General features: G+C 35.0%; 1 protein-coding gene across 1 annotated transcript; it reads left to right on the top strand.

Annotated features, from left to right (window-relative positions):
* Positions 1–386: 386 nt before the first annotated feature.
* LOC113355895 (probable transcription factor At1g11510) lies at positions 387–3,284 on the top strand. Its single transcript, XM_026598867.1, has 2 exons — positions 387–3,034; positions 3,141–3,284. The coding sequence occupies exon 1, from the start codon at positions 541–543 to the stop codon at positions 1,396–1,398; it is 858 nt and encodes a 285-aa protein (XP_026454652.1). The 5' UTR covers positions 387–540; the 3' UTR covers positions 1,399–3,034; positions 3,141–3,284.
* The last annotated feature ends 10,805 nt before the right edge of the window (positions 3,285–14,089 follow it).

The raw sequence follows: 14,089 nt of genomic DNA, 5'->3' as shown, positions 1-14,089 counted from the left end.
GATCGAGAAAACCTAAATTGTGAAGTTTTTCTCAGATATCTCTTCATTTCTTCTTCCACTTCACTCTTAAAACAAAAACAATTTTTTTAAAAAATTTTGATTTTCGATTTTCAAACGCTAATTACAAATCAAATTATTAGTCTTATCTAATCACTAACCTTGCTTTATTTGTAGTCTAATCATTATGACTAGTAAATGGAGGACATTCTAGCCATTAATAAGGACAGTAATATAACGGGTTTGGTCGATTGCTATTTGATGACCGGTTTCTTAAAATTAGACAGCAGCAGCACATTCCAAGGCCAAAAGATGGACCAAAGCCCTCAACCAGCCTCTTTGGTCCGGCAAATGCCATTGAATACACACATCCGTCTCCTACCCCGCAACAAAACCCTAAGAATAACGCCTACAAATCCTTTCATTTCCTCTTTTTGCACTCGCTATACAGCGGTGGAGGAGCATCCAAGACCCTGTGACTCTGGGTAAACCCTCTGTCTCGCTCCCTTCTCAAACAAACCCCATCAAAAATCTCTTCTTCTCATGGCTCGGACGAAGCGTCCAAACCCCTTTCTCGAAAATCCACCAAGTGCTTCAACTTCAGAAGAAGATGCTGAAAAAAGAGGAAGAGGAGGAGCTGTAGATGAGTCTGATTCTGATTCTGATGATGTACTGAAGAAATTTCATCGAGATGGAGCTGATTTTGATTCTGATAAGCTCCCCAAAAAACCTAAATCTAAACCTAATGTTGAACCACCAGAGCCAAAAAAGCTCAATGCAGAAAGGGTATGGAGCGAAAAGGATGAAATTGTGGTTTTGGAAGGCTTGAGGGACTGGAAAAACAAAGGTAAGACATGGAATAAGGAAAAAGGTTGGATCCCTGCTAATGCTCTTGGTGAATTTCTTAATGGTATTAAAGAATCATTGCATTTCTTTCCTGATACGAAGACTCAGTTGTATCCAAAAATTCAGAAACTTAAGATTAGATATTTTAATGCCATGAAGAACAAATATACCGATGGTGATGAGGATCCTGTTTTTGAGAAACCTCATGATATTAGATTGTATTTGATTTCGAAAGATATTTGGAGTGATCTTTACAAAAAAATGAAGGAAATGGAGGAAAACACTGGGAAAACTGCTGTTGGTGATAATGTGGAAGCTAAATGGGGGGAGCTGCTTGCTAATTTACCAATGTCGGGTAACTTACCAAAGTTTGGAATGAAAGAGTGTCTTTCGAAGGAGGGTTTGAAATTGATTGGTGATTCTAAGGTTAAGGAGTTTGAGAAAAAATGGAAGAAATTGCATGCGGAGGAGCTTGATATTAATTTGAAACGTATGAAATTGGTGCGAGAGACGATAGAGGCTGTTTTGGGAGCTGTCAAGGCGTCAAAGGATTAACTTTCGCGAGGTAATCGGTAATGGGGATTATTAATACATACCTAATGTATATGCAGTTAGTGCCGGTTAGTCGGCTTTCTTTTGCTATTATAGAATTTGGTAGTCAAGCAAATGTTTGGGTTTTGAAAATATGAAATGTTTGATTGTCTTCTTTTTTTCCGGAATTGTTTGAGATCCACTGAAAATGATCGGTCTTAAGCTTTTTAAAGTATTAATTCAATTCGAAATTAATATTCACTGGACCCGACTCATTATCAGTTACTCTTAATTGATATGCTGCAAGAATGGTATGTGAAAACTTAAACAAGCAAACACGATATCTTGGTTGATTCTTTGATTATTGTTGTCAAATATCACATTTTTTGTTATTCATTGAATGAATTGAAAACTGTATAATTGTTCCGGCTGTATAAACGAGACTAAGACACTTTCCTGATCACATTTGCCACGTTTAATATTTTGACTCTGTACGTATCTGTTTTGAACACTTGTTGATAGAGCTTGCTACGGGTATCTTCAAAGCAACATTTGTTTCATTGCATTCCTGCGGATGCAGGGAAGATGAAAATGTGTTATGTCATTTTCACCCTTTTCTAATGTGTTTTCTTGTTTTTGGTTGTGTTGATTTGTTGGGCTGAGTTTGATTAAATAGTTGTAGGAACTTGAAATTACTTTAGATATAGATCTGTATTGGATAATTAGGTTTGTGGGTATCAAGCTGAGCACAGTCGTTTTGGCATAGAGATCGTCAAACTAGAAAAACAGTTTGTTTTCCTTTTTCGGGTTTTATAGAATGAGGAAAAGGATGCAGGTAGGTTGATGGAACAGACAATTACTGTCACTCCGCATAACAACCTAAAGTTGTAGCGACAGTTCCCCTTCTTACCTATATACATACTGAATGAGGAGAAGAATGAGTGCTCACAGAAGTTTTTGTAAACATATGGTGGATTCTCTCCAGATATCTTGGGTGAGATTTTCTTTTGTTTAGTCAAAATTTGTATGTATACTGATGGCTAAGATGATGTTGGATGCTTATGTCACTAGGAGCTGCCAGTCCGAGGAATATGCAGGTTTAGAGATGTAGATTGTTTCTCCCCAGTTTCTACATATTTGTGGTCATTTTTACGGTGTTGAGGACTAGGTGGTTACAGTTTTAGAGAGTATTGAGCTGAATGTTAAGTTACGTGGCCACAACACATTACGTGTATGGGCATTGGGCCATGCAGGCTTTAAGATTTCTGTGTAACATCTTCTTTGATGTTGTGTCAGGTGACTCTTCGTTTAGTATTCATGTTTTATTGAAATTACACTGCAGGCCCACCCTCAAAATATTAATCAGGATTTTGACACTTGAGTTACTTCTTACGGAACACACTTTTGATGACTTTTTTAGGGGTCTTGTCAAATTTTGCCATCTCTTGTAGTATTTCTTTACATGTTACAGTTATCGCCACTATGTTACAGCTTGGACGTTTGTTGGTATTTTGTCACTGATATGGTTTATCTCGTATGATGGTGTGTTTTATGACCCCTTTTCTTGTGCATGAGCATGTTGTTGTTATTGCTAGAAACTCTGGGAAGTTGACCAACCAGAAGGGGTCGGACTGAGTTGGTTTTAGAGCAGTACTTCAAGGTAGGTCAAATCCAAGTTCTTACATATTGTTGTCTTCCTTCTGCGTCAGTACTACTCAAACCTCTTGAGGTAAACTGCCTCACTTGCAGTTTCTTGTTTGTTACAGATGAGGGAACTCTTCAACATTTTGTCTCTTGTAAAGAGCCATCTGGGTGATAATTATGCCAATTGTCATGTCTTATGGACTAGGCCAGAGCCGTCTTATGGACTAGGCCAGCTCGGCTGTTACCCAGAGCCTCAAATTGTTAGGGCCCAGAATTTCGTATTGTTTTCGTTTTTTTTTTTGTTTTTTTTAACCGTATAGGTGGTGCTCTGACATGGTGTCGGCCACTGTTCTTGTTGATAAGTCATGTTGTTATTGAAAATTTGAAATTCGTTTGTTGTTGATAAGTCATGTTATTGAAAATTTGAAATTCGTTTGTTTTGTAACCACTGCGTACTACTTCCCTCTTTTATTTAGCTAATACTTTATTTTCCTGCCTAATTTCGGGTCTAGGCGTATTATTTGAGGCCTACTACTCTTTTATGAATCCAACATCAAAATCATAAAAGAAAGTTGGAATTTTAGTAGTTTGGTGTTTAGATTTTGTCTAGACTTTGGTACAACATTGTTCCATGTAAGAGTTTGCTGCTGTGTAGGTTGACATTGACTAATTGAATTTTCAAAAAGTAAAATAACATGAATATAAACTAGGAGAACCTTAACTTACTATTAACGTGTTTTTCATCGTCACTCGAACCTTGAGGCAATCTTTAACTAGCAATAGAAATTTGAAAAGGGAAGAGTACCAAGCATACCACCAAATTTTTCATCTCAAAGTCTAATAGATAATTTCTTACATGAGCTTTAATTAACTTAAAAAGCAGACAATCAATATCATTAGAAAATCTCTAATTGAGATTCTTGAATTACAAGGATGATTAACCTACAACTAGCTTGTACTTTAACTATAAAAAATAAATCGATATAATGCAGAAACCAAATAAAGCAATATACTAAAAATTTTGTGAACGAGGAAAACTGCAATGGTAAAAAATAACTTTGGGATATCGCCAGTTTAAACACACATTGTACATTAAGCCGCTACAAACACTATCCTTCTATAATGACTTTATATAGTTGAGATAGAATGAACCGTCCAGGATACTATACTGTAGTTGTTTCCCTAAGCCTCGTGATTAAAGCAAGAACCTACACATTTGACTCTCTTGGTGATGTTCTTTACAGGCCTGGGAGTTGCTCCATAATCGTATTCATCAAGTCTAGAGCTGCCCTGCCTCAAACATGACAGAAATTAATTTACAATTAGATGATAAATCAAAGTGTCAAAAAAATTTCATCAGATTTAGACGAATTTAAATCAAAAGATTAGGTCTACCTCTTTAATATTCTAGAGAATCATAATCAATATAGCTCATAGGCATATCAATCTTAGAACAAGTCTAAATGAATTTTGTGGTATCTTCAAATTTGACATAGATAAGCGTTATACGCAATCGAATTGAAGTTCTGCCAATATTCTATTTTAATCAACTCTTGAATGACCTTTTAGAAGAAGAGAAGGACCTATATAATGAACTCCTATATGATAGACAAGAATTATATAACATATCAAATCAAGATACATGTCCCGTAGCTATCAAAAGAATATTTGTAGATGTACCCGTGCTTAATTAACGAATCTCCAAGTGAAGTTTTTCAAAGTCTCACCTTACTTCTCAAAGAACCTTCGATGTTGGTAGACAAACTTTACAACAAGATCCACAGTGTGTAAGGGATTAATATTTGGCCTTGCATGTTGTCTTCAATATATAGTAATTAATATTAAAGCTAGGGTGTTTTAAACGTAAGTTATGATTTTTCCAACCCTATGCCGTTAAATTTAAGTTATATCCTTATGTACAAAAGGATTGTTTCTTTAGTTAGAAATTCGCTTGCGTTGTTCCACACACCAAATGTTGAAACAGTTAAGAATGAAGCAATTACCATCAGTATAATATTGCCGAAGATAACTTGAAACTGTTAAAGTTAGGCATGTGCATTCGAAGCTACCTGAATTGAGACTCAAACTTGTATATCAAGTTTGATCAATTCTTGGGGAGAACATTTCTCGTAAAAGAATTAGCTTAAAATAATAATTTCTAAGAGTGAAAAAAAAGTCTACTTAAAAAACAAAGAAGGAAAGTACAACAATTACAAAAAAACAAAAAAAAAGTTTTTGGACGTTTTGTACCTTTAGTTTTACGAACCTAAGATTTTATTTCACGGATTGAGTTAAAAAAGTGTCAGGGGAAGCTTTTCTAAGTAAGGTTCAGAAATTCAAAATTTAGGTTCGCGAACTTCAGTAAATTTGAGTTCATGAACCTTTCTCTCTCCACTAGGTTCGCAAACTCAAAGCATAGGTTTCTGAATTTAAACTAGAGCCAAGTTCAGGAAATATTCTCCCTTTTCTAGGTTTGCGAACTTAAAACATAGGTTCACAACCCAATATGTATAAAATTAAAATTTCAAACAAATTTTTTAAATAGGTTTGCGATCCTATACTTTCAAAACTCATGAGAGAATATTTACTTGATTTTAGTTTCGAAAAAACGATAAACATGGGATTGAAATCAAATTTCACTAGATTTGGCCGAACAACTAGTCTGTGACAAGAGAAATTTTTGCGATTCGATTATTTACCAAAGTATTTGATTTTTCTATGATAGATAGTTGGATAGATATAAGAGATAAGAGACTGAAGTGAAAATCAATCGTCGTTACTAACCTTTGATGAAGTTGTTTAAATGATGTCTTCGTGTGATCTACAATATTTAATGTTCAAGAGTAACTTGGATGAACCGAAGACTTTAATACCTAACGTAATATAAACTAAAGTTAACTTTAGTAGGTTATAAATTAAGAAATAATTTTGACATCTAAATTTGATAACATACTTGTCATATCGATACATGGAGGTTCAACCAAGCATTCACTCTAACAATATCCCCTTTGTCAATTTAGTGACAAAACTTTTGAATACATATGGACTTTTGAAAGTTTGACTTTCATTACAAACGCCATATACTTTCTTGATTTCTTGAGACTTCAATTTTTATCTTCTACGGTTTTTCATGTATCCATTGAGTACCTGTAATAGAATATTTCAGTAGTGATGCATAACAACTTTAATATTATACTCCCCTTTAGAATTTGCATGGATGACCTTCATTCCGCACATTGTTGTTATCCCAATGAGTAACATAGTTTGCCACCTTTAAGCACAATATACTTTTTTAAACATACAGTATCATACTTCTGTTTGTGATATGCCCCCCCCCCCCCCAATATTTATTCTTTACTATTTTTACTAAATAAGCCGATGAGTGCACATATTAATTAACTTTCCCTAAAGATAATGCAACGAAAAGCTATATGTCATTACGGGACTACTAGTAGATTATTAATTTTCCAGATCCTTTTTGTCACAAAGTTGACAAAGGTGATGAGAATTGGGTCCCTCATGAATTATGCCATTAGGAGAACAATTGAAACTAAGAATTCAATCATATTGTTAATGATGATTCCACTAAGTTTCACAACTTAGTTTCTTTCGCTGTTGAAAGATTAATAATACTTTTCTCTCCTAAAGTCCACTATACTTCCCCCAAAGATATCAATTAAGCGCAAGTTCAATTAAGAACACTCCACATTTGGTGTCATTCTCAAAAGAGAACAACAAATGCGATCCTTTTTACTAGTAAAATGATTTTATTGGATTTTAACAAATCTCACAAGAAGATGTAAACCAAAGATGAACCGTCAAAAGTGTTCATCCTAAGTTGCTCAAGGAAGAACAATAGGATTATAAACATAACTTTTGAAGATTGTCATGAGATCGCTCATAATGAAAAAATAGTTGAATATAACAATCTCATGGAAAACAATGCAGGGAAGATATATTCATGAAGATCAAGTATGTCAATTTTCATCAATGAACAACTTAACTAAATAAATGCCATAGGTGGTAATATAAAGAAGTAGCTAATGCATAATATTAATTACTATTTAAATATTAATTACAAAAATAGTTTTAAAAAAAGAAGAAAAAACTCGATAATGCATGCAACTATCTTCGTTAATGTATTTACCATGCGCATTACTACTAATTTAATTTCCGAAAATACCCTCTGTGTTAAAAATAAAATTTATTACATATAATTTTTCAAGTACACAATATCATTCTCTCTTCTTCTTTTTTTGTATAGATTTTTTTTTTTGCATACAATATTTTTATGATTTTTATGGTAAATATTACTAAAAAAGAATTTTCTCCACAATTTCAAATAATCCATATAAGAAATGCTGATTATTTTCTATTTATTTTTTATACTACACATAGATATAGATAAATATTCATAAGAGTGTAAAAGTAGAATGTTGTTTAGTAGAATATGACCAAGATTTGCAAATTGATTTGTTAGTTGCACATGTCATTGAAAACAATTGCTTTGTTGCTTATATTGAGTCCTTATTATCTTAAATTTAGTTCAAAGAAGTTAATTATTTCTTAAGGTATCTTTGTTTTATAACCGAGTGTTGTTTGCGAATATCTGGACAAACCGTGGGTAAAGTCAAGGAAGTTTCAAACATGCATGAATGTGAGGCAGTATTTGACTGTTAGAACTTTTTTAATATGATCTGAAGGTTTTTGTTAATTAATAGTAATACAACAAAAATGCAGTTATACCAGTTATCTCAGCGCATATGTTTGTCTCTCATTGGTCTATGTCTATATATAGTTATGAATTGGTCAAATCCTTTTTTCTCTTTATGTGTCTGTATATAGTCATTTGTGTTTACTTCTCCGTAATTGTGAATGCCAATTGTTTGAACAATTACATATTGTGTAAGCTTATTTCTAACTCTGTAATCTTGGTACAATAAATAACAAGATCATAAATCTATCGAATATCACATTACTTAAAGTTTGATTTTCTTCCCCAATCAAGATAGTTACTTTGATTTACCTCCCCTAGATATTTGTAATTAATGTTTCCTCATATCGTCAAGTTTTCTATCCAAATCTCGGTTAGTTGAGTCAGCAGAAATAAACAGATGGATAAGATGTACACGTCTCCCACGAACTACTAAAAATAACCTATATTTTTTCATTAATTCCATAGCCCTCCAAAACCTTAAAACCCATTGATACTTTTATCATAAATCTATAACCCCCAAATAATAATTGAAATATATTAAGGTAATAAAAAGTAGCCACATTCATCCTGACTATGGAATTGTAAATGCAATCTAGCACATGAATAAGAACCACATAAACATTTTAATCGGTTATCTTTCTCAATTTTGTGAGTTTAAGTAGTTTTTTTTTGCTGGTGATGCTAGAAAATTTAAGATTTAAAGTCATTGTTACTTCGAAAGCTAAATTATCTAAACAATATATGAAATGATGTCTGACTAATTGAAATTCCACTTGGGAGAATGAAATTCTCAATGACATCGACCACAATATTAGTAATATGGTCCTCTATCGAAACATGACGATGAGTGTGATTATTCTTCAGAAAAGCATATGTATTATGATGATATAATTTCACCAGTATCAATATTGAAAGTGTTTTTTTTTTTTTGCGAAATGTTAATAACTGGTTTAGACAGTTAGTTCACGATTTCGTATGGGGCAGAGAAGACAAAGTGAAGTTATAGGTGTAGTCGATCATTGGAGTTAAAGATGAAAATCAGTGTTAAATAGAAAAAAGAATAAGAAAACTAAAAGTCAATGTTGATTTCGAGCTTTTGATTGTGGTCCACGTGCAGAAGCTTTGCTTTTAGGTATTAGGGAATTTTCGGTAGTTTATTAAAAAAGATTATTTTACCCACGTGTAGATTACTGCTGACTCAGCTAACCGAGATATGAATGGAAAACTTGATGATGGGAGGAAACGCTAATTCGAGATTGACAAGAAAATGCAATAAAAAACGCTTGACTCTTAATTATGGTACACCACAACATATAAATACTAGTCAATCTAATTAATTATCCGTATGGATAATTATTTCTTAATAAAGCATATTCTATTGTGTCGTATGATTTTTGTAATTTTTTGCACATGAATGTTAATTTTTAATTGTAAAACTTGACTCCTTCAAAAAAAAAAAAAAAGTTGAGGTGATCGTTATAGATAAATATATAATTTGAATGAAATGACTCATTTGATTCAATGTTGAAGATTAAAACTTAAATTGTGTATTTCTTGTATTGCCAATGACATAATATAACTACTTAATATTTGCAATTAATATCCAATAGTATTAATTATCTTCTCTTACTACTACATTGTCATTTTATGATGGCAGGGTTATGGACTCAAAACAAATTGGGCAAGGTGGATCCGATTTATCAACCTCCGGTGTTCTTTTATCCAAACAGTCTCCATGATAAACATGTCCACAAACTAAAATTGCAACAACAGAAAGCTCGTTAGATGATTCTGTTTCATCTTGGTAAGGTTTCTTTTTTAACAAATCCAGACATATACCACACAGTGCCTTAACTATATCATGAGTTGTTGTTGCTGCATTGGTCACCGAAGAACTAGCTTTCATTTTTCATGTCTTGTGAGAAATATTTCCATTTCCAAAACCATCAGTGCTGCTTGGTTGACATCCGACGTGAGTATGCCACCTGTTAGCTAAATTGCAGAAGAATCTCTCGTCGAACAACGAAATAGTATTGTTGTTTAACAAATTTATTGAATCTACATTGCTTCTCAATGCCTGATGAGAGTAGTGATTAATGGGGTGATGTCTTGCATGTCTTAACAACATTGAACGACTCATACCATTTTGGTATACTTGCGCAAATGAAGCATGAGTATTAAGTCCCGTTGTTGAACTGTTAGGTGAATATGGTTTCACAATATTTTCATGAACTGAATTCTGTAGCAGCATTAAATTATAGAAAAGACATATTATTGACCTTATAAAAGTAAACCTAGAACAATTTTGAAGTGATGAGGAGAATCAAACGTAAGATTTATCAACTAACCATCTCCGAAAAGACGTTCTTCCTGGAGGAGCATGGTTGTGGAGTGTCTGGAAATTTAAAATGTGACTATTAGAATCATTATCCCACTATTAAAACTTTCTAAGAAACACGGTTCTAGTGAAAAGAAAGGTATATATATCATTCATTTATACAAGTATGACCGTGTGAGCACGGTTTTACGGGCGACTCGTGTCCAAAACCGTTTTTCAAACATCTTTTTAATCCTTATCCATAAAACAACCAGTTGATAGAATTATCCATAAAACAACCAGTTGATAGGATTAATGTTAATGTGCACAACCTAATTTTAGTTTCATGAGTTTGAACTCGGGTCGTTGCTATCATTGCCAATAACTTTGTCAAGGATTGTTTACAATGGCATTGAAATATTTGCAAAACCCTTTAACCACTGTATGGACCTACCTACATGAAGATTCGAGATAATTGTAGTCCTAAAATTTCCGAGATTGTGGATCTAAGCTTAGAAAATATGAGGTTTAAGGTAATTGTACGCCCTTTAACTTAAAAAAATTACTATGTTTGGATCATAATTTACGCAAATATCACCATCTATTCTGAAAGTAACGGGCTTAGAACATATAAAGTTTGACGTGATAATCAGAATTATGATAAATTAAAAATGTGTTAGAATTTATTAAACTCAATCACTAATTTAAACGTCCTACACATTATTGGCATCTTTGTAATATCTTTTGTAGAAAAGGAAACATGAATATATACTGAAAAAATTTGGGCGGTCGTTGAGCTATGATACTCCCCTCGTAATCAATATTTTGGCTTCGTTTCCAAGTCAGTGTTTCTTGCAATACTTAATCAAAGCCATTTCCTTTGACATATTCACAATATTTGAATAAATTACAAGCCTAAAATTTCCAATTTATTTACAATTCAATACAAATAAGAGAAGAGAAATTAATTTCAAATGAAATTCAACTGAAACATACCTGGAGAACAAAAGTTAGGTTTCTTTTGATATCTCCTTCTCTTCCCCGTAATTTCTATCAATTTTTCTTTAATTAGATGTTGATTAATTAAATAAAAAAACTAAAACAACCATGGTATCTTGAGTTTTTAAAATTTTCTTGATGGTATAGCTATGTTGATGCAGTGAACAACGGTTGTGAACACAAAGATCAATGTCATCTGAGTATTCACAAATAATGCGCACAGACTCATGACAATACAGTAAATAAGCTGCGCCTGAGGGGAATGGATAGGCTATGTCGAATCCTTGACTCAGATTTCTAATACTCTTCCTCGTCTCATCAACTACAATCATTGTTCTTGGCTCATACAATAAGATAAATAGTGGATGAAATATAAAGTGTACGAACATGATACACCATAAGTATCGAATTGAACATATAAAGTATAAATGCATGTATATAGATGAAACGATTAACTTATATGATTCATCACTTTCATTATATGTGTGAGGGTTACAGAAGTAGTTGAATGACTTTGAGACCAATATAAGCATGTGTAGCAGGAGGAACTTTACTTACACTTTCTCTATCTCTCTGTCTCTCTCCTATTCTCTACTCAATGTTTTTCGCCCCCCTCTCTCCTGGGTATTTATAGGGTGGTTACGTGGGGTCCACTTCTGAAGCCCGTTATAACCTTATCCTCTTGTGTCTTCTGCCGCTTACTCAGAGGTCTTCGTGTTCTCGGTTCTCTCTGCGTGTTCCGTTTGAATATGCAGTGCTATCTGCGCTTCCTCCACAAGCTGACTGACACGTATGCTGCTTGAGGGTATTTAATGCGGGTAGTTGAGATGTCTGTCCGCGGTAGACAGCTGTCTTCTGCCCCTGTTTTGTCTGCGTCAATCTGACTATCCCCAGCCGTAGATCTTAGATCTTTCTGGGGATAGGATAAAGTGACTCTTGGGTTATCCTCCAGTGCTTCGCAGTGTTCTAGTGTTTCTGTCTCCTCGATCCTCTACCGTTGGATCTGGTGGATGGCGACGCTATCTTGGCAAGGCGCGTCTTTTGGTTGTCCACTTGTGATATCATATCTTGATGCTCTCAGCCGCATGTCCTCCACGTGTGTCTTTGTGGACACGTGGCGGAAGATGAAATGTGTACCTACAATTTTCCCCTTTTCATCCTACTGGGCGGTTAGTCGAAGTGGGAAGAAAAAACGTGTTACTCTCTTCATCTTCTCTTAATTATTTTCCTAGATTTTAGGGCACGTTCCCCACTATTTTCAATAACTTCTTCTTGGGTAGTGGGCGGTTTTATTTCTCTTTGTATATATATATGAGAAGGAATATGAAAATTCTCTAGTCATAAATTTCATTCCTTCTCTTTCCTCATAACTTTTATGTTTTGTTCTCTGCTTTTGTTTCCTTGTTATTAATTGATGCTGTTGCTACTGTTGTTTTTGTCTTTGTTGATGTTGCTGTTGTTGTTCCTCGAAGCTTTTCTGCTGTTGCTGTTGTTGTTCCTCGAAGCTTTCTGCTGCTGCTGTTGTTCGTCGAGGCTTTTTTCACGACCCTGATTTTTCCTTTATAGGTAAGTGGTTCTACTGTGTTTGATTATCTTTTGAAAAATATATTCGTTTTCTGTTGTTGCTATATGTGTTTGTGATGAAGAACATATATATAGATGTGTGTATGATTGCCCCTGTTCGTCATTACAAACAGTAATGATATCTTCCTTCGTGCATGCTTGCCCCTATTTGTTATTTCCCCTTTTTATTTAGGTTTTGTTCTTATTTTCCATCTGGTTCATGATTATGAAGAACTGGATGAAATTGGGTTTTTTTATTTTCGTTTTGTCTCCGCGGAAATTTGAAACTTGTTTGTGTACTACGCAGACATGGCTGAACATCCGCGGATTTCTTATCAAACTCCACCGCCTAGTCCGCGTAGATCTCCTCCGCGTAGGGATCCTGATGTTTCTCCGCCTGGTGGAGGTTCGTCTAAATCTTCCCAAGGTGATGCCCGTGTTCATAGGGTTTCGTCTTCTTCTGGTCAGAGGAACTTAACTTCTAAGAGGGGTGAGTCGCATAGAGGGAATACGCAGAAGGGGGACCGGCCAAAAGAGGCTCATGGCTCCCGGTATGCTGTTTCTCGTCCCTTAGTTAATCCGCGTGATGATCCTAAGAGAACGCGGGATGTCCTACCTCTTCGGTCAGTGGCATCTCCTTCCGCGTCTCATCAACATCCTCTACCTCCCCCTCCAGTGTCTCAACCCAAGGGGAGGTCTTCGAAAGAAGTGGTTTCGAAGACTGATGTATCTAAGGTTGATCCTAAGAGGAAAGCTTCCGAGAGAAACCCTTCGAAGGGTTCTGCACCTGATCCCGTGGAGGAGGAAGATATTTCTCAGGAAATACGTAGCGTCGTTGTTGGGGAGAAGAAAGTGACCTTCAAACATATTGATCTGGAGGTTTTCAAGGAAAAGCATGGTCTTCGGCTATTCGATGTTCGTTTTTACGCTGTTGATGATGATATTACTTATGAGATGATATCAACATATAAGTTTGATGAATTTCATCTGCTGACCACGGTGGGGGCCTTTGAAACGGGTCTTATGTTGCCTTTGTACAAGTCTGGAGATTCTTTCTATTATGATGTGCTGGCTGGTCGAGAGGGTTCTTCGAAGAACACACATTGTCGCTCTATTTTCCCAACTTCATGGGAATTATCTTCGTGCACTGAGCGAGTGTTATCTTTGGAGCAAAGGAGAGACAATGATGACTCTTTATGTTCCCAATCCTGAGGAAAGGGAGTAGTATACGCCTGAGAATTTTAACAAGTCTTTCGGTGACTATGTTAACAGTAGGAATCGTAAACCGTGGAGTGCGAGTCTTCGGAATATTGTCGCTCCTCGTGGTGAGATCCGCCTTCTGAGTTAAGTAAGTGGTGCTAAGGTGAAGTACGTCCCGGGTACAGATAATTATACTAACAAACTGGTGTTTCCTACTCGTGAGCGGATCAAGCGTGATCATGACTATGAATGGCACGCAACTTTTATTGAGGTTG

The sequence above is a fragment of the Papaver somniferum genome, chromosome 3 (assembly GCF_003573695.1).
Source record: "Papaver somniferum cultivar HN1 chromosome 3, ASM357369v1, whole genome shotgun sequence".
Lineage (NCBI taxonomy): Eukaryota > Viridiplantae > Streptophyta > Magnoliopsida > Ranunculales > Papaveraceae > Papaver > Papaver somniferum.
Note: the sequence above shows the minus strand (reverse complement) of the source record. Positions and strands in the feature narration are given on the sequence as shown.

Coding starts and splice junctions, on each gene's coding strand:
- LOC113355895 (XM_026598867.1), top strand. CDS start 541: ATGGCTCGGACGAAGCGTCCAAACCCCTTTCTCGAAAATCCACCAAGT.